Source organism: Diabrotica virgifera, chromosome 6 (assembly GCF_917563875.1).
Source record: "Diabrotica virgifera virgifera chromosome 6, PGI_DIABVI_V3a".
Classification (NCBI taxonomy): Eukaryota; Metazoa; Arthropoda; class Insecta; order Coleoptera; family Chrysomelidae; genus Diabrotica; species Diabrotica virgifera.
Window position 1 is genome coordinate 152,207,636 of NC_065448.1, and position 21,370 is coordinate 152,229,005.

At 33.9% G+C, this 21,370-nt stretch overlaps 1 protein-coding gene across 4 annotated transcripts in view; it reads left to right on the forward strand.

The window, feature by feature from the left end:
- The window catches only part of LOC126886963 (influenza virus NS1A-binding protein-like), a 175,434-nt gene that overhangs the window by 125,970 nt on the left and 28,094 nt on the right, over positions 1-21,370 (forward strand). For all 4 annotated transcript variants that reach the window (XM_050654163.1, XM_050654165.1, XM_050654164.1 and 1 more), the window contains 3 exons: positions 484-687; positions 5,370-5,546; positions 9,637-9,942. In XM_050654163.1, coding sequence (XP_050510120.1) covers positions 484-687; positions 5,370-5,546; positions 9,637-9,942 — 687 coding nt within the window. The remainder of the gene's footprint in view (positions 1-483; positions 688-5,369; positions 5,547-9,636; positions 9,943-21,370) is intronic.

Below are 21,370 nucleotides of genomic sequence, written 5' to 3' on the forward strand. Positions count from 1 at the left end.
CCCATTCTTTCAGTATATCTTCTGTTAATTCTATAGCAGTTTGCCCTTCGTGTTCAGCATGGTATGTAAAGTTGTTCTCTTGCTAGTCGGTGTAAACTCTTTTATCTTTTTATGTAAATTAAAAAAATGGTGCCTTTGTTGCAGTTTTTCTATTTGGACGGATTTTGTTTTCAGCCATTTCTGTTTTGCATCGGTTATTTTATAATAGTAACAAAATAGAAAATACTAAATGTGAATAATAATAATATGTTTTGACCGGGTTTTGTTTAAATGTTTGTTTAGTTAATTTACTAATTATTCTATTAATCTGCTGTAAAAGTGCTATTGGTTTGTATATAGTAACTTAAATGCCGATGTAAATATATAGAAAACATTGTGAAACCGATTTTGTAACAGCCGTTCTCTAGTATGCCTCATTTTTAGCATTAAGTTCCTTTCCCCCAAGTATTTACGTTCTTTATAGCGTCTCTTATTGTTGTGTAGGTTGGCAATACAGAAGTACACGCCCACAGATCTGTTCTGGCCAGCATATCGCCATATCTTTTTGAACTGTTTACTACTGACCAAGATCAAAAGCGGACCGAAAATGTGATCACCTACAGATTGAATGGAGGTTTTGATACGACAGCTTTACAAATTTTGATCGACTACGCCTACACCGGCAAGCTTCGCGTCCACTACAATAACGTAAGTAAACAAATACGAAGTTTGTCTTTAGTTTAGTTTTGTATATAGCTGCTTAGAGGGCGCCACCAATAAAACCTTCCAACACAAATGTAACCTCAATCTTTTGTTTATATAAATCATTTATTATTGCGATGCAACAACTAGTCCATTGGGCAAGCATTTGCAAAACTGAGAGAAACTTTTAAAAGTGAGTTGCCCACATGCCTAAAGAGAAAAGTATTTGATCAGTGCATCCTCCCAGTCTTGACGTACGGATCAGAAACACTTACCTTAACTAAAGCTTCGGCTACCAAACTAAGAGTCACGCAGAGAAGAATGGAGCGGTCAATGTTAGGAATAACTCGGCGAGAAAAAATCAAAAACGAAGAAATCAGGAGAAGAACAAAGGTGACTGACGTCATCGAGAGGATAGCCAGGTTGAAGTGGAAATGGGCAGGACACATAGCCAGAATGACAGATGGGCGATGGACGAAGAGGTTATTGGAATAGAGGCCAAGAGAAGACAAGAGAAGCGTCGGTCGACCGCCTACAAGATGGACTGACGACTTAAGAAAGGTAAATAAAAACTGGATGAGAGCGGCGCAGGATAGATGGGGTTGGAAACGAGGGGAGGAGGCCTATGTTCAGCAGTGGACTTTTGAGGCTGGATGATGATGATGATGATGATGAACAACTAGTCGTGTAGATACCAGAGATATGTCAAGAATAGATCTGGCTAGGGATATGCTAAATAATGCATCGGGGTGTAACGTCGATATCAAGTACGGTGGTCTAGCTATCTTTGTCTGTCGTGCGAGTGTGAGCGTATCTACCAAGAGGTGGGAGTAATGGAACGATTCAGACACAGAGGCGGCAGCCATCATATGCTAGAGAGAGAAAGCTAAGCGCCAGTAGAGAGAGATAGATAGACCACCGACCCGAACTGCTCCGCGTTACGCTATTTTTCGGAGTTGGCCAAATCTATGTTTATAAGATCTCTGGTAGATCCAATGATTTTTTGAAATTGACAAGTCAGTCGAAAAATGGATCGTAGCCAACGAACTGTCAATACAGATGGAATAGGCATGAAGAAAACTAATGCGTCCAACATACAAGAGAGAGGTCCTAGAGAGAGACAGAGAATGGCCGGGAAAATTCGACAGGCCGGGTAATTTGAGTTGCCTATATAAACTTAAATCGGAGAAATGGACCTCATATTTTTTTAACTTTATTAACTTACTTAATTTTTAAATACTGCCTATGAGCCCTAGTTAAATAATAGTATCGTTCGCGGTACCTGTTCCGTACTTGTCCAGGATTACTTCGCATGCGCACTTCAAAAAAGAGCGTTCTTTTTATTAAAGTGCGCATGCGATTTTTAAAGTGCGCATGCGAAGTAATCCTGGACAAGTACGGAACAGGTACCGCGAACGATACTAATATACACCAAGTTAAAAAATATATGAGGTCCATTTCCCCGATTTAAGTTTATATAGGCAACTCAAATTACACGGCCTGTCAAATTTTTCCGGCCATTATCTGTCTCTCTCTAGGAACTCTCTCTTGTATGTTGGCGGCAATCTCGCTTCACTATTTGAATGGGACGGGGCCATTCCATCCGTATTGACAGTTCGTTGATCGTAGCCGAGAACATTTTCGAGCAATATTTTTTACAATTTTCTGAGAGGATTATCCCAACAGCAATGCCTGGCTGAAATGGTTTCCGTGTTAAGAAATGAAGCATCACGCCAGTCAACTATTTCCCGCTGGTATTGAGAATTTCAACGTGGCCGCTCCAGTTTCAGCGACGAATCCAGGCCAGGTCTACCCAAAACAGCACACACAACAAACATTGATGCGGTTCGTTAGCTAATTCAGTATGAGAGCTCTGTGATAGTGGCGATGAATCTTGGATTTACTCCTACAAACCGGAAAATAAATGCCAATCCGCTGTGTGGGTGTTTCACGATAAGGAAAACTTACGAAAGTGATCCGTCCTTTATGTCCAAATCTGATTACCTATATGCAATAATTGCTTTAGAAGATTGAAGAACGGTTACTTCTCATTAGTATATAATAAAAAATTAATGAATGTCCTTTATAAAAGGACAGCAAGCAAGCTGAAAATTTGTTAATACCTTAACGGTGTCTAGTCGTCATCCTGACAAAATTATAATTATGAAAACTAGCAGGTTGTTTTTAGGTTTATTCAATAGCAAACTTTGTATAATATGTATATGAAAAAATGTTTGCCCGACTAGGCACCGTTAAGCTATTACATAACAAATTTTCAGCTTGCTATTAATATTTTTTTATACGGGATCCAGGCCTACCTCGTAATAACAATATTTTTATATTCATGTTATGGGAAGGAAAGAATGTAATATAGCTTGTAGGACTGAAATTTATATATCTACCTAGGTTTAAAATTATAGGCAGTAGGTTATCAGAAATGTGAATGCGTTAAAAAAACGACATTTTTTCTAATTTGTTATTAAAGATAGTTTATTGTATTCTATTTTAATCATTAGCATATAGTCAAGTGTCTGCCTTTTGCTTTCTTGTTATTTTTGACATATATTATTTCTTAGTCTCAGCCTCCAGTTCGTTAATTGTGCATTGGTGGCATTAGTTTTTGTTTTCCTATGACTTGGACATTAATTAATGTATATTTGTTTATAAAGATATGCTTCTTGTTCACATATATATATTTTCCTTTCTATTTGCTCAATTACCAGGTTAAATATTGTCGGGGAAATAGGATGTCTCTGCTTTACTCCTTGGTTTGCGTTAAACCTCCGTTATTTCTGCTCGAAACTTCACCCTTGAATTGTTTCTTATATAGTATCATTTCTATCAGTTTCCCTAGTTTCTTAGGAATGGTATCTGCATTTTCTATAATACTTTCATCATCTTATCTCTCTTCATCATGTCGGAGTCGCTTTTAAAGTCAATAAATAATATATGGATATCTCTATACTAGTATACCCAAGATTTTTCTATAATGCATTCAAAATTATAATGTAGTCGTCGACCTTCTTAGTCTAAATCCATTGTGGTAACCCCATAGTATTTTTTTGCACAAAAAGATCAGGATATCAAATATTGAACTTTTTGTGCTTGTTATTGGTATTGTTATAATTGTAGATAATTGATGGATTCGACCGTTACTTGATGGAAGTACATTTTATCTAACAATAAAACACTTAAAACGTTTGTTTTCTATACTTCCACAAAATTTATTATAACTATGTGACTACAGCAGTTTCGGAAGAGTGCCTTTCTCAAGTGATTTAGTTTACTATGTGTTTGCCTTTTTAAAGTCTTTAACTGAAGAGGTTGAGGAGTGGGGAGCTGTTTGTCTTGAGTTTGTCGTTCAGAATTATATCTGTATTTTTCAATTTATTAATTTCCATAGATTCTAATATAGATAGCTTAAGGCCGTTATTTTGAATATGCAGAATTTGAAACTGTTCATTAAAAGAATGATTATGATCTAGCTGGAAGGTGAAGTGCATATGTAGAAGTGTCTGTTTTTCTATTGTTGAAAGCCCTTTTGTGTTCTGCTATCCGTTTGTCAAAGGTTCTGCCAGTTGGTCACCACAAGTTAGTTTGTAGACACCACTCTGTAGTCGTTTTCTCTTTCGGCTCTTATTGTTCTTAATATATTTGCTTAAGTTGTTGGTCACAGTGCTTAAGTGGTTGACAGTCACCACAAGTTAGTTTGTAGACACCACTCTGTAGTTGTTTTCTCTTTCGGCTCTTAGTGTTCTTAATATATTTGCTTAAATTGTTGGTACAACAAATTAAGCAAGTTACTGTTGGTAACTTGTGGTAACTGTCCGAAAACTTACATCGGTCAAACTGGCATAACCTTTGACAAACGGATAGCAGAACACAAAAGGGCTTTCAACGATAGAAAAACAGACACTTCTACATACGCACGTCACCTTCTAGATCATAATCATTCTTTTAATGAACAGTTTCAAATTCTGCATATTCAAAATAAAGGCCTTAAGCTATCTTTATTAGAATCTACCTTCAGTTTAAGACTTTAAAAAGGCAAACCCATAGTAATCTAAATCACTTGAGAAAGGCACTCTGCCGAAACAGCTGTAGTCACATAGTTGTAATAAATTTTGTGGAAGTATAGAAAACAAACGTTTTCAGTGTTTTATTGTTAGATTAATTGTAGATGTATCTCTGACCTGATATTAATTAGTCAAATGAGGGCCGCTTCTTTGATTTTATCTCTATCCGCTATCTGTTTCTTTCATGACTATTAATGCATTTGTCGACTTCGACTATGTGTCCAATAACCCAGGCATGTCTAGTTGTCTGATTCATGCTCATTTATCCAACATTTAGTGGTCTTGAAGTATCCCCCACATAAAGTGCAGTTCTCTTATTTTTCTTGTACATTATTGGGCCTGGTTTTGGATAAAATAGATCTCAGTGTGTTGGTTGTTTTAAAATGTTGTAAACTGTGAACTCAAGCATGATTTTAATCTTGGGATGTCAACTTGTAAAAGTAATGCTTGGAATTTTCTTCGATGGAATATTTGGTGCCATCTTCAAGCTGAATATGGTTACAATGTTTTCAACAAAAGAAACATTATCCCAAGTGCCTTCAATTTGTTTCTTTTTTTTTTTATTCTGTGAACACTTTTTGTCCAATACTAATCTTTTCTAAACGTTTTCAGGTAAAAGCAGTGTTTTCGTCTGCAAACAACCTAAAAATGGAACGAGTAACCAGAATATGTGCTCAACATCTTATCAAACATCTCTCTGCTGAGAACTGCGTTGAAATTAGATCTCTGCCGGGTATTGCCAGAAATAAAGAATTTATCCAACAAGTGGATACCTTCATTGCCAAAGAGGTAAGTGCACATATTTCTGTCAAATTCGTTTTTTGAAACTTTTCAAGTTCTTTATTGATTGTCGCCTTGTCAAATTCGTTTATGTGGGTATTATATTCGGTATATTGTTCAAGCAATCTATATAGTATAATAGGTAAGATTTGTAGCTTTGGGTTGTTCTTCTTTAATATTAGGCCGGCAGCTGGTGTTTTCTGGTAATTAAAAATATTTATTTATACTTGGTAAATACCGTTAGAGCAGGACATAATATTGCACGTGTTAAAATTAATTTTATCAATTTTTTAATAACATTTAACCTCACAGGGACCTCCCTCTTACCGCATGCTTGCATTAATAACTGATGTAGAATAGCTTTTATAATTAATCTTGTTATTGTTAGAATTACTGATACTAAAAGAACTTTATAAAAACACAGTTAGATCTAAAATCCGGCGCAACAGTCCGGGCCGACTCGATTGCTCAGTAGCACACAAAGACTTGCATGCTTGAGTGTTACAGGAGCCATGAGAACAGCCCCAACGGACGCGCTAGAAGTTCTACTAAACCTACCACCTCTACATATATACGTACAGAGTGAAGCCAGATCAACAGTACATCGGTTGATCCAGGGCCAAGCTCCAATAAGTATGATGCAGGGAACTGATAACTTAAGGCTATACCAGGACATAAAGGCAGACCCCGTTCTAGGAATGCCTGTAGACCGAATGGTTACGAGGTATAGCTTTAACAAAAATTTTCAAGTCACAATACCAAAAAGAGAGGACTGGGAAACTGGTCCGCCGATAACGGCAAACTCAATATGGTATACGGACGGCTCCAAAACCGATATAGTTACAAGGGCTGGAATATATGGCTTAAAACCAAGGACGGAAGTCCGGGTATGTCTAGGGACATATGCGACCGTATTTCAAGCCGAAGTAGCTCCTATACAAAGGTGCGCTATGGAACTAATCAGTCGAAATCTAGATAACGACTCCATCGTTATCTATTCGGATAGTCAAGCGGCTCTGAAGGCTCTCAGTTCGGTACAGGTCGATTCATGGCTGGTATGGAACTGTTTGAGTGTCCTCTCTCAGGTGGGAAGTCGAAACATATTGACACTTGCCTTGGTGCCGGGACATAAGGGTCATCGTGGCAACGAGAAGGCCGATGAATTGGCCCGAGAAGGCGCATCTACGCCACTGGTTGGTCCGGAACCCGTCTTTGGAATCGCAAATACGATAAAAAGAGCAGCTATACAAAAATGGGCGCAACAGAAGTCTCTTGAATGGTGGAACAACTCCCCAGGACAGAGGCAGGCCAAACAGTTCATCAAAGGACATTCGGCTAAATTTACAACAGACTTACTTTCGCGCAGTCGAAGCACTGTCAGAATGATAGTGGGTCTGCTGACTGGACACTGTAGACTCAATAGACACTTGAGTCTCATAGGCCTGACAGAAGAGGACACCTGTCGGTTCTGTCTGGAAGAAGAGGAAACTGCTCTACACGTTCTGTGTCATTGCGAAGGTCTCGCACGAGTGCGGTTTCTAGAACTCAGTGAGGAAAAACCGGAAGCACCAGGCTACATGAAAAGGCCACTATCAAGGCTGTTAAGTCTCATTAAGAGGACTAAACTAGAGGAAGTGCTTTAAAAGAAAGGGGAAACACAATAGATCTACTAAGGTCGCAGTGTATCAGGCTCTATTGGCCGCCCCATTTTCTACATTCTACATTCTAGATCTAAAATTACTTTAGGTATACAGTTCAAAACTTTTAAAATTCAGCACAAAATGCAAGCATGTCCCCGTTAATTAAAAATACAAAATCTAAAAATATTTTTTTAACCGAGTCTTTTCATTAGTACACTTATGCTTGGAAAATGAATTGCACAACACAACAATTAAAATACTGATACACTTCACTCATTTTCTCCTTCTTCCGTATTTTCTTCGTCACTATCATCGCCCAATTCAATAATAAATTTATTTCCACCATTAATGTGGAAGTGCCCAATCTTCTTATAATATTCTTCCACTTTGATCACTTTGGCGATTCTTTTCTGCCAGTCTGCTTTGGTAATATTGGCTACTTCTTTTTTAATTATCTCAATTACCTTTTTGTCAAATTTAGGAAATGTATTTGAACGCCTTATACTTGGTTTTAATTGTCCCCAAATTAACTCAATAGGATTGAAAACACAAACGTAGGGGGAAGTCTCAATATAGTGTGTCTATGCTTTTCGGCAATACTCTAGAGCGTATAATTTTCTAAATTGCTTCGTGTGTAGAACTTCAACAAGTTGTTTTTTTGTGTAAAAATCTTCGAAATACAAATCATTTTCCATTAAAAAATTTGCAGGTCAGCTTTCTTTGAAGATGTATTTGGTATTTTAGTGAGCTGTCGGGAATGGTACCCCGTCAAAATAGCCCCGTCAAAAAAGCTCCGACAAAATAGCCCCGACATAATATCCCGCACACAAAATAGCTCCGACAAAATAGCCTGCAGACAAAATAGCCGCGGAATAATAGCCCGCCGACAAAATAGCCCCGACAAAATAGCCCCGAAAAAAAGCTCCCTTCAGAATTTATCATGAAATAATTCCTTAAAAATACATTTTTTCGGAAATGGTAAAATTATCCTCTATTCAGATGTTCATCTTAACCACATTAAATAAAAATTGTCTTTCTCAGAGAACTCGAGTCCTGTTTTTCCTGCCCCTTGGAAGTTTGAACATTTAATTTTATCGAGAATCAATGTTAATTTATGATATAAACATTTTTTCTGTTTTCGGGTAACAGTAAAATGCATTTTAAATTAAATAAATTAAATATATTCTTCCTTTTTGTCAAATAATTTAAATTAAAAAAAAGTTTTTGGACACCTTGTATAAATAATTATGTAATTGTTTATAAGAGGCTGTTTTAGTCGGGGCTATTTTAGCCGGGGCTGTTTTGACCGGGGCTATTTTGTGTGCGATCCAATGTGTTGGAACCAATCCCTTAGTTCCTCCGCAATGTACAATAATTAGCCGCGAGCCTTTATTTACAGGCATTTCTGGTATGCACATGCTTGAACCATCTGTCCATTCTTTCTTTACTGCATCGTGGGTATCATACCAAGTTTAATCTAAATAATAAATTCTCCTATTTTCTTGATTATATTTAGTAATTTCTTCTAGGTACATATTACGTCTGTTGACTATTCTTTGGCTTTCCATAATTGCTTGACGTTTATTTATTTCTTTGAACTTAAAGCCCATTTTTTTATCCAATTTTGAAGAGTTTTCTCACAGCAGTTCATATTTCGACCGGTTGTTTCCAATTTCTTTCTTATTATTTCTATTGTAGGTATTTCATTGCTTTTGTAGCAGTCGTATATTGTGGTTTTCAATAGTTTTACAAGTGAAGGATTTAAAGGTCTTGAAAATTTGTAGTCACATCGTTTCTTGCGATGATAGGGTTCATTTTTAACTATTTTATATGCAGTAGAAAGTGGAATTTCTGTTAAATCAGAGGTGGCTTGTGCCAATAGTGTTTCATCGAAGCCGAATTTCGTACGTAGATTTTTGTATACATTCAAACATACTTGCTGTGTTTCTGCATTTAAATGCATTCGAATAATCTTCTTTACGAGCTCTTTTTTTTTTAGTAATTACATTCACACTAGCACTGGCAATTTCTACAATATCAGCGTTATCGTACGCGATATTTACATTATCCCACGGGCGCCACATCACTATTCACATTAATTAAATTACAATAATCAACACTTGACACTCTCCAAACGAAATACTAAACCAATATTCAAAATAATTACAGCAAACAAAACACTCGTATCACTTAACACACGTACACTCCAGTACTAATACACTGCTAGCTACCGAACTAAAACTAAGGTTTTGCACGAAACTTGTGAATAGATATGCGGGAGATCTGGCCGTAAAAACACAGATGCGTTCAAAGGGCCGCTTCTTAAACGTTTGACCTAATATCTATATTTGAAGAATATCATATTTCACCGGCTTAAAGCTATTCCACAATATTTTTTACTTGGACAGTACTATATTATATTCAACTATATATTTATTTACTATGTTCCTTTTTTACAGTTTGCAGAAATCAGCAAATCTTCCACAGTGTTAAATCTCTATTGCGCTCGGATAGAAGTCCTAAATCAATCTCGCGAAGAAATGTCTCTGGTAAACGAGAACTCACTCTGTAGACTAGTTCTTGAGTGGATCAGGCGACAGATCAGCGACGAGCACCTCCTAATATCTGATCTGTCTGAAAAGACATTTATGTTGTACCTCGCTTTAGATAATTCTCTACAAGACTGTTCAAGCCTCCCTTCGGGCGATATTAGCGACACTGAGATGGTTCAGGACTACAAGAAGCTCTCGTTAAAGGACAAACAGGTAACAGTTTTTTATTCTGTTAGATTTTATTATTTAATCTTTAATCACAAATATCGAGGATCTTTAACCGTCTTACAACATTGCCTGATAATCAAATAGACCAGCAAGGATCTGTATTTAGGTGGATGTGAGAGGTGGCATTCGGATTTTTGCGGATAAAGTTAGGTGATAACTTCGTTAATAATAATTGCCTTATGCTCCTTCTCAAATATGCCCTGAACATTAATAAAAAATTGATGGATTCGACCGTTACTTGATGGAAGTTCATTTTATCTAACAATAAAACACTGAAAACGTTAGTTTTCTATACTTCCACAAAATTTATTACAACTAAGTGACTACAGCTGTTTTGGAAGAGTGCCTTTCTCAAGTGACATAGTTTACAATGTGTTTGCTTTTTTAAGTCTTTAACTGAAGAGGTTGAGGAGTGGGGAGCTGTTTGTCTCGAGTTGGTCATTCAGAATTATATCCGTATTTTTCAATTTATTAATTTCCATAGATTCTAAAAAAGATAGCTTAAGGCCTTTATTTTGTATATGCAGAATTTGAAACTCTTCATTGAAAGAATGATTATGATCTAGAAGGTGAAGTGCGTATGTAGAAGTGTGTTTTTCTATTGTTGAAAGCCCATTTGTGTTCTGCTATCCGTTTGTCAAAGGTTCTGCCAAGTGACCGATGTAAGTTTTCGGACAGTCACCACACGTTAGTTTGTACACACCACTCTGTAGTTGCTTTCTCTTTCGGCTTTTATTGTTCTTAATATATTTGCTTAAGTTGTTGTTAGTTCTGAAAGCTGGTGTTATTCCTTTCTTTTTTATGTATCTGGCTATTTTTGTTGTTATCTTGCCAGTGTATGTGAGAGAGCAGAAGGTACTGGGTTCTTTCTGTGGTGGTGGATACACTAATTTCAGGGCTTTCTTATGGAGTTTTTGGTTTAAAATTTTGTTAACTGTTTGTTCGTTATAGCCATTGTTTACTGCTTTTGTTTAATGATGTTTAGCTCTATCTCGAAGTTATTTTTTGTCATGGGAATTTCTGTCAGTCTATGTATCATGCTATGGTAGGCTGCTAATTTGTGCTGTGTAGGATGGGATGATGAATTGTGTATAGCTGTGTCAGTATGGGTAGGTTTATGATATACGGAGAACTCATGTTTGTTGTGTAGTCTGGTAATCGTTACATCTAGAAAGTTTATGGAATTGTTCTGTTCTGTTTTTATTGTAAACTCAATATTACTATGAAGTGAATTAATGTATGATAGAAATTGGTCAAGTTGTCTGTTAGTTCCTGTAAAGCATACTAGTATATCATCCACGTATCTCCACCAATATAAGAACTGTTTAAATACGGGATGTTTAGAAATTTTTGTTTCAAGTTGGTTCATAAATATATCTGATAGCAATGGGCTTAGAGGATTACCCATAATAAATCCTGCACTGTTGTTTGTGTATATTTGATTATTGAATTCAAAATAGTCTTGATTTATGCAAATTTCAAGAAGGTGTAAAATTTCAGATGCAATAATCGGATTTGTACTCTTATGGTCTAAAAGATTTTTAACTAAAACAAAAGTTTCAAGGAGTTTAAGGAGGAACACTAGGAAAAAGATTTTTTACGTCAAATGAAATTAGTCTGGAGTTGTTGGGCAATTGAAAATGTTGTATTTTATTAACTAGTTCTAGTGTATTTTTTACGGTGAATTTAGGTGAAAATTTAGTGTATTCTATAATAATATCTGACAGTTTTTTTGAAAGTTTATATGACGGAGCTGTATAAAAAGAAACTACAGGCCTTATTGGGTGGTCACTGTGGTCAGGTTTTTGTAGTTTAATAAAAGAGTATAGTTTAGGAGGTTGTGGGTTCATAATATTAAGGTATTTCTGTTCTGTTGGATTTAGTATTGATTTTGAATTTTCAATGGCTAGCTTAATTTGTTTTCGATATTTTTCTGTGGGGTCTTTGTTTAGTGTTATACCGTTGATTGATAAATACGGAAAGATACGAAACCCTATGCATTATTTTGTTGTCTTTAAAACCTGCCCGTATAGTGGCGCGCCTAGCTTAAATTTGTTGGAACTAGCCTTAGAGGGAAGTGTAAAATTCTCCCTACTCAAGGAACTAGCCAAGAACACGCGGTTATTTCACGTGGCCCGTATTCAAAATTTTAACGCAGCAGTCACTATCATATTAATCTGTATTAATTTTTTTTTTGTTTTTGTTTCTGCAAAAATGTTGAAAATATAAATTGACTATAGAGTTTTTTTCACTACTCTTGACCTCACAAGTAAATACTTTTCGAGTTATTTGCGAGTGAATATATTCATTTCTCAAAAAATAGTACGTTTTTAGACGGATTTTCGCAAATAACTAAAAAAGGAAGTATTTCACCAAAAAAACATTCATAGCAAAAATACAGCTTATCAAAAAGTGAAAAAAATGTTTTATATAAATATGACATATTATGAAGTCGTAGACCCAGTAAAAGCAGAGTTATAGCTAATGAAAAGTAGGTTCTTATTATTTGTCAAATTCAAAATTGAATATTTCTACATGAAATAACCAAAAAATTAAGAACTTTTCGGGGAAAACTCATCATAACTTTTTTAAAAAGTTTAAAATAAGCTTTATTTTTTTGAGTTTCTAGTATCAGAAGTAAACAAGTTGCGCACAAAATAAAGTTGATCCTTTTTTTTTTTGTAAAAAATATCTAAAAATCACCTCCTAATTAGCATCTCAAATGAAATTAATCAGTAGCGCTTCATAAGTTACTTTACGTATGTATGCTTATTATAGAGGATCTGTAAGTTTCATCGGTTAATAGTGCTTATTTTTGAAAGGCTGTAGTTAAAAGGGCTTCAATGAGTCACTAATCACGAGTATATGCAAATTCGGAACAGCCATATCTTAACCAATTTTTGTATTACAGAAAAACAAAATATTCAGAAAACCAAAACCTTTAAACTTTGGGATATTTCGTATCACAAGTTATTTAAAAAAAAGGCATTTTTTTCAAAATAAAAAAAAAATACTGTAAAACTAAATTTACGATGAAATTTACAGATTATGTGTATTATAAACAATACATAAGTAAAGTCACTTGTGAAGCGGTAACAATAATTTGATTTTATTCGTCTTGAGGGGCCAAACGAAAAACACAAACTACTTTTTTTTTCTTTTGAAATCGTGTGCTGTTGTGATTTATAGCAAATTTATAGCATCTCTTTCGAAATAAAAATTTTATGCAAGTTCCCTTTTAGAGGGTGATTTTCACGCTTTTTTAAAACTATTTTTACAAAAAAGGACCAACTTTATTTTCAGCGTAACGTGCTTACTTTATGCTAGAAACATTTTTAAAAACAAAAACAAAGCTTTTTAAACACTTTAAAAAAGTTGCGATGAGTTAGCAAATTTATAGCATCTCTTTCGAAATAAAAATGTTATGTAAGTTCCCTTTTAGAGGGTGATTTTGACGCTTTTTTAAAACTATCTTTTACAAAAAAGGACCAACTTTATTTTCAGGGTAACGTGCTTACTTTAATGCTAGAAACTTTTTTAAAAACAAAAACAAAGCTTTTTTTAAAGAAATGTCTTTATTTTTTGGTTATTTCACGTTGAAATATTCGATTTGGAATTTGACGAATAAGAACTTACTTTTTTAGCTACAACTCTGCTTCTACTGAGTATAAAGATTTTATACAGACATTTTTTTTTAAATTTTTTATAAAGTATATTTTTATTGAATACCTTTTTCGATAAAATACTTACTTATTGTGTTATTTGCGTAAAACCGTCTAAAAACGTGTATTTTTTTGTTAAAAAACGAACATATTCACTCTCAAATAACTCGAAAAGTATTAGCTTAGTCAAAAAACTGAATGGAATAAAACTTGCTACAATTAATCAGTTTATCCACTTGATAGATACTAGATAGTATTAGACTTATTGATATTATAGCTACCTAGCCTTATACAAAGTGGATTTAGAAAGTCCACATCTACATTAGACAACCTAGTGGATATTGAATCTGTAATTCATGGGTAATTTGGATGTGATAAAGTATGTTTGGCTTATGGCTATGTTTTATTATATTGTATAACGCGTGCCATTTGGGGATTAGATATAAGAATTCTATTAAGTTGGTCAATTCCAGGAAACATAAAATTTATTAGTAATTTCCTATATAGACGAAACTTATTCGAATAGATCACGTCCTTTTAGACTCAAAAATCCAATTAAACGACATTCCTCAATGGTCTACTCGTTGCACTTTTCCTTATTGCAATCAATGACATCGCTAAATCACTTAACCCACTAGTCATTTAGAAATTAGAGAATTGGTCAAACACTACTGGCCTAGAATTTTCTCCCACTAAAACGAAAACAATAATCTTCAGTAAAACTCCAAAGAAGCACATTATACTACCAAAAATCTACCTAAAGAATTTCTTCTTCTACTTTTTCTTTTATATAGGCAGTACTGCCTGTTTTTCTTCAACGGTGCCTTTCATTCTGTCCCTAAATTGTCATTCCATCTTTTCCTTGGGCATCCTATACTTCTTCGGCCTAACGGTGACTTGTCCCTGGCTATTCTTATTATCCTTGATTCAGACATCCTGCTTATGTGTTGATTCCATTCTTCTTTTCTATTCTTTACCCAGGTATTTATATTGTCTACCCCACATATGCATCTGATTTCCTCACTTCTTACCCTGTCCCGTAGTCCTTTTCCAGCAATCCTTCTTAAAATCTTCATTTTGTTGGTATCCAGACATATTTGTATTTTGCTTGCATCTGGTCTTGTTTTGGCAGTGTAAGTCATAACTGGTCTAATAACTTCAGTCAAATGACTTATATATTCGGTCCTTTGATTCCACTCTAAGGTATTTGTTTTTCCAAATTGTGTCGTTTAGGCATCCGGCCGTTCTACTGGCTTTAATTATTAGTCTTTAACCTCTTCTTCGATATTATTGTCGGCTGATAGATTAATTATCAGGTATTTACTTTTATTGTCTAAGTCCAATTGGCATCTTATTGGTTCTTTGGATATTACTAAGCTTTTTGTTTTTGGGCTGATATTTTCATATTCATTTCTTTTGCGCTAATGTTGAATTCGTGCAGTAATCTTTGTAGGTCGTCTTCGCACTCTGCTACTAACACGGTGTCATCAGCGTAACAGAGTATTTTTATCTCTTTATCGCCCATTTTTTACCCTCTTTTTTCTTCACTTGTTTTATCATTGCATCCAGCGTTATGTTTAACAGTAGAGGGCTTAGTGAATCTCCTTGCTTGATTCCTGTGTTTGCTTCTATATGGGTTCTGTTATTATTCCATTGACTTCATTTCTATTTTATTTCGTACATAAAGGTTTTCTATCAGTTTTATAATATCCAGTGGTAAATTTTTGTCATATAGTAGGTGTATCACGTCTTTTAATTGTATTCTATCAAACGCTTTCTCTAGGTATATAAAACAGAAAAACCCTCGCTTGTTATACTCTAATGATTTCTCCGCTGTTTGTTTTATCACAAAAACTGCATCGTTATGATCTTCCCCTTCTAAATCCTTGTTGTTCAACCGATATATTTATGCACGCCATTATTTTCTTCATCACTATTTTTGTTGGGAGTTTCAGTATAGTGCTCCGTAAATTAATCCCTCTATAATTACTGGGGTCTGCCCTATCACTTTTTTTGAATAACGCTATCATCTAAGTGGTACTCCATTCTTCTGGAATTCTTCCTGTATTTATTATTTTACTTATCAGGATATTCAGTTCTTTGTGAAGTCTCTCTCCTCCGTATTTTAAAAGTTCATTAGCTATTCCATCTTTCCCTGGTGCTTTTCGATTTTTCATCTGTTTTAAGGCGTTCGTTATCTTCCTCTTTAATTTCTGTTTGCTCATCCGATTCTAATCCTGGTTTTCCAGTTCTTCATGATTAGCTGTTTAATACAGGTTTTCTAGGTAAGTTGTCCATGTATTTGTATCAATATGTTTTACTTCTACTATCAATTCCTTCATCTCTGCTGTTTGGCCTCTTATCATTTTCCACATTTCCTTTTGCATCCCGTATAAGTCGTGCTCCATCTCTTTTGAAAATGCTTACCAATGTTCTGTTTTCTTCCTTCTTACTATTGAGTTTAACTCATTTCAAACTCTTTTATATTCTTCACATATGTTTGTCTCGTTCTTTTGAATTTGTATTCTAGCTAGATTTTCTTTTTTTTTTGGCATTTTATTTTTATTTCTTCACAGATCCATGGGGTGTTCTCCTTTTCTTTCGTATATGTTTACTTATCTTACGATCTCCAAATGCGTCCGTTGCTGCCATTTTGATATTATCTCTAATCTTCCTCCAAATTTCTTCTATGTCTTCATCTGGTGTTATGTAGTTTTCGTTCAGTACTTTTTGCAGTCTTCTCTGGTATAAATCTCGTGTTGACAAGTCTTGTAGCTGTTTTACCTTTATTCTTGTCTCACATTCAATAGGGTCTTTTTCCTGTTTTTTTGTAGATGTATTCTGATTTTTCCAAGTACTAGGTTGTGATCACTTCCGATATTAGCTGCACTTAAACATCTTATGTCTAGTACTTGAGAATAATGGATGTTTCTGTTTGTCAATATATAATCAATATCGGATCTGTGAGCTCTTGTATTTTTGAATGTATATTTTTCTTGATCTTTGTGTCTGAAGAACGTATTGTTTATTCGAAATTCGTTCTGAGAGCAAAAGTTAATAAGTAGTTCCTAAAGAGTTTACAATAAATTATTCATAATTGATTAACTTCTTGGGAATAAAACTGGATAATCGTCTATCTTGGTAAGACAATATACACTCACTCCGCCCAACTTAATGAAAAATATCTTTCATAAACAATGGGATGTCGACGTCCAAACTCTTATGACTGTTCACTGAAATTTGGGTTTCAACCTGAGATACAGTCGGAAAAATGAAAGAATACCCATGAACGAACATATAAAACACGCTGTATTTTCCTGTCATCATGTCGCAAAGAAAATTGCCCAGCGCAAGTACATGTAATAATAATTATTACATGTACCTGTGCTGGCCAATTTTTTGTGTGACACGGTGACAGGAAAATACAGCGTGTTTTTTATGTTGGTTCATGGGTATTCTTTCATTTTTTCTACTGTACAATACGCTAAAGTGTTACGTTTGGCTTGTTCTCTTGTATGTAATGAAAGCATGGATAATAAAGGCCAGCTCCACTAACAAACTTGAAGTCTTTGAAATGAGGTGCCTGCACCGAATGCTTAAAATATCATGGACATATTTAGGGACATATTGCGAGGAGAACGATATACTTGTCGGCAACTGGAACTCGAAGGAAATATCGAGGGTAAGAGAGGTCTAGAAAAAGATGTCATGGCTGGTTAATACTCGCCAAATGATATTAATGAAATTACTCTTAATAGAATAATGTAATCGTGACTATCTAATATCTCACCTGACAATACAATGCACGGTGGACGTCTACGCAGAAAAACACGGCACCTTTAAGAAGTAAAGTTAATAATAAATAATTAAATAATTATACTTAGTCACTATTTTCCCCCTAACTCGGAAAATATCAACGGCACGAAAAAACTTGGAAGAAATTGTTGGAAATCGCGATTGCAACCATTCATGAGTCCTTACCATTTTTCTCTCGAAGAGTTTAAAGTGGCCGAGCGGGTTACTAAGTCAATTTCATTTAAGTAAATACGTTTGCAATATCTCCAAACAAAATATACAATTATCAGAAGAGACTGTAATTAACGAAAATAACTACCTATTTTTTTATCGAGATTATGAGGCAAATAAGAAATGTACAATATCTAAAATCACCGAGTGAGTATTTTTCTCGTTAAATAAATTTTTTATTAAATAAATTATATTATTATACATATATATTATATAAAATTATTAAATAAACTTTAGAATATTTAATGATTTGTTTCAAGAATTCAAATTAGAAGACAAATTACAACTACAAAATTATTCTTGCTAATTTAAAAACGAGTTTAGATAGTAATACATAGGTACATTCCAATAATTATTTTAAAGATTGCCATTGTTATCGTTGAATGAGAACTCAAATTTAAATGCATCAAAAGAATTAAATAATTTTTATTTTAATCCGATCGACCCGACCGACCCCAAATTCCGATAACCAAAGCTACCTGAATACGTCTCATCGTTGTCTCAGGTAAATTCAATCTCGCACCTAGAAAGCTGCTAACGCCATCTATTTCTAAAACCACTGGTGTCGTACATAAACTCTCATTTAGTTTCGTATCTTCCAGTATATTTATCAGTCAACGGTTATACTATTTTGGTTATTTAAAAATTCTATTGTTTTGTTATTATAGTCTCTTTTATCGATAGCAATAGTAGTGTTACCTTTGTCTGCTTTTGTAAATATTATGTCATGTTTTATGTAGTGCATGTAGTGAAACTAATAATTCCTGTTATAAAGAAAACCAAATAGCCGTTTCAATTAAAAATAAATCAATAAAACATGACATAATATTTACAAAAGCAGACAAAGGTAACACTGCTATTGCTATCGATAAAAGAGACTATAATATCAAAACAATAGAATTTTTAAATAACCAAAATAGTATAACACTAAACAAAGACCCACAGAAAAATACCGAAGACAAATTAAACTAGCCATTGAAAATTCAAAATCAACCAAATCCAACAGAACAGAAATACCTTAATATTATGAACCCACAACCTCCTAAACTATACTCTTTTATTAAACTACACAAACCTGACCACCCAATAAGGCCTGTAGTTTCTTTTTATACAGCTCCGTCATATAAACTTTCAAAAAAAAAACTGTCAGATATTATTACAGAATACACTAAATTTTCACCTAAATTCACCGTAAAAAATACACTAGAACTAGTTAATAAAATACAACATTTTTAATTGCCCAACAACTCCAGACTAATTTCATTTGACGTAAAAAATATTTTTCCTAGTGTTCCTCCTTAAACTCCTTGAAACTTTTGTTTTAGTTAAAAATCTTTTAGACCATAAGAGTACAAATCCGATCATTGCATCTGAAATTTTACACCTTCTTGAAATTTGCATAAATCAAGACTATTTTGAATTCAATAATCAAATATACACAAACAACAGTGCAGGACTTATTATGGGTAATCCTCTAAGCCCATTGCTATCAGATATATTTATGAACCAGCTTGAAACAACAATTTCTAAACATCCCGTATTTAAACAGTTCTTATATTGGTGGAGATACGTGGATTATATACTAGTATGCTTTACAGGAACAACTTAAGCAAAATATTAAGAACAGTAAAAGCCCAAAGGGAAAGCAACTACAGAGTGGTGTGTACAAACTAACGTGTGGTGACTGTCCGAAAACTTACATCGGTCAAACTGGCAGAACCTTTGACAAACGGATAGCAGAACACAAAAGGGCTTTCAACAATATAAAAACAGACACTTCTACATACGCACTTCACCTTCTAGATCATAATCATTCTTTCAATGAAGAGTTTCAAATTCTGCATATTCAAAATAAAGGCCTTAAGCTATCTTTTTTAGAATCTATGGAAATTAATAAATTGAAAAATACGAATATAATTCTGAATGGCCAACTCGAGACAAACAGCTCCCCACTCCTCAACCTCTTCAGTTAAAGACTTAAAAAAGCAAACACATTGTAAACTATATCACTTGAGAAAGGCACTCTGCCGAAACAGCTGTAGTCACTTAGTTGTAATAAATGTTGTGGAAGTATAGAAAACTGACGTTTTCAGTGTTTTATTGTTAGATTAATAAAAAAAAAATATTTAAAAATTTCAAAGCATTTCGTTTTTTTTTCTACTTTCTTTGCTTATAACTTTAAAACGATTCATTTTGGAACAAAGTCGTATAGGAATAAACCAAAGATAATTAAATTTTCTATCAGATACGATTGGTTAAAAATGTCTTAATTTAACACCCTTGCTGCAAGATAGCAATAAATATAAAATAAGGGGGCGAAACAAGCCTGTCCTTATTCAATGTTTTTCCATCACTTAGGTTACACTTGGAACCTTCCTATAGTACGCTTAGAAAATTTTTGTAATGTGCTAAAACCGTCCACCAAATTTCATTAAAATTGACTTACTAGATTTTGCATAATAATTTTGCAATCTAAACTTATTTTTAAAAATTAAAAATTTTTAAAATCTTGCACAACAAAAACTAGAACATACAAAGATTTGTCAATTTTTTTACATATAAAGAAGCACTCCACCTATCTAATGCACTTTACAGAATTGAAATCGGATTATTTAAGCAGCCTCAGCAATGTTTTAAAGTTATAAACAATTTTTTGGCTTATAAACAAATTAGTGCTGTGTCCAGGAGGGGGTGCTACGGGCTCCTTTATTTATATGGACCTACCCAAGTTTTTTTATGTATTTTGACCCGTAGAACACGAATTTTTTGAGTAACAGTTGATCCGGATGTGATAAGATTGTTATAAACAAAGAACTTGAGGAATTTACATAACATCGATTTTTCCAAAAAAAAACATGTTTTTGGATTTCTTGGGTAATTCTAAGCAAAAAATGTTTTTACAAGTTTTTTCGTAGGATGCATAGTTTTTGAGATAAACGCGGTGGAACATTAAAAAAAATCGAAAAATTGCAATTTTTAACGAGAATAACTTTTAATTAAAAAATATAATAACAATTCTGCTGACAGCATTTGAAAGTTTAAGTCAAATTATACCGGTTTTAATTAATTGCATTGCTAAATATTACTTTTTTTTATTATTAAACAAAGCTATTTGTTTATAAGCCAAAAAATTGTGTGTAATTTTAAAACATTGCTGAGGCCCCTTAAATAATCCGATTTTAATTCTGTAAAATGTATTAGATAGGTAGAGCACCTCTTTATATGTAAAAAATCAGCCAACTTCTAAATGGTCTACTTTTTGTTCAGAAAGATTTTAAAAAATTTGAACTTTTTTAAAAACATTTACATTGCAAATTTATTATGCAAAATCTATTAGGTCGATTTTAATGAAATTTGCAAGACCATTTAAGTAAGTATAAGAATTTTCTAAGCGAATTACTAAGGTTCTAAGTGCCACCAAAGTGGTTAAGAAACACCCCTTATTTTGTATTTATTGCTATATTGCAGAAAAGGTAATACCTTACGACATTTTTGACCAGTCGTATATCATACAAAATTCAATTATCTTTATTTTATTTCTCTACGACTTTGTTCCAAAACGAACCGTTTTAAAGTTATAAGCAAAGAAAGCAGAAAAAAATCGATGTTTTTCGAAATTTTTAAATATTTTAATTTTTTTTTAATGTTCCGGGCATATTTGAGAAGGAGCATAACGACGGCTTAGTGTGAAAACCTCGTATCTCATTAAATTACAATTTTACAGG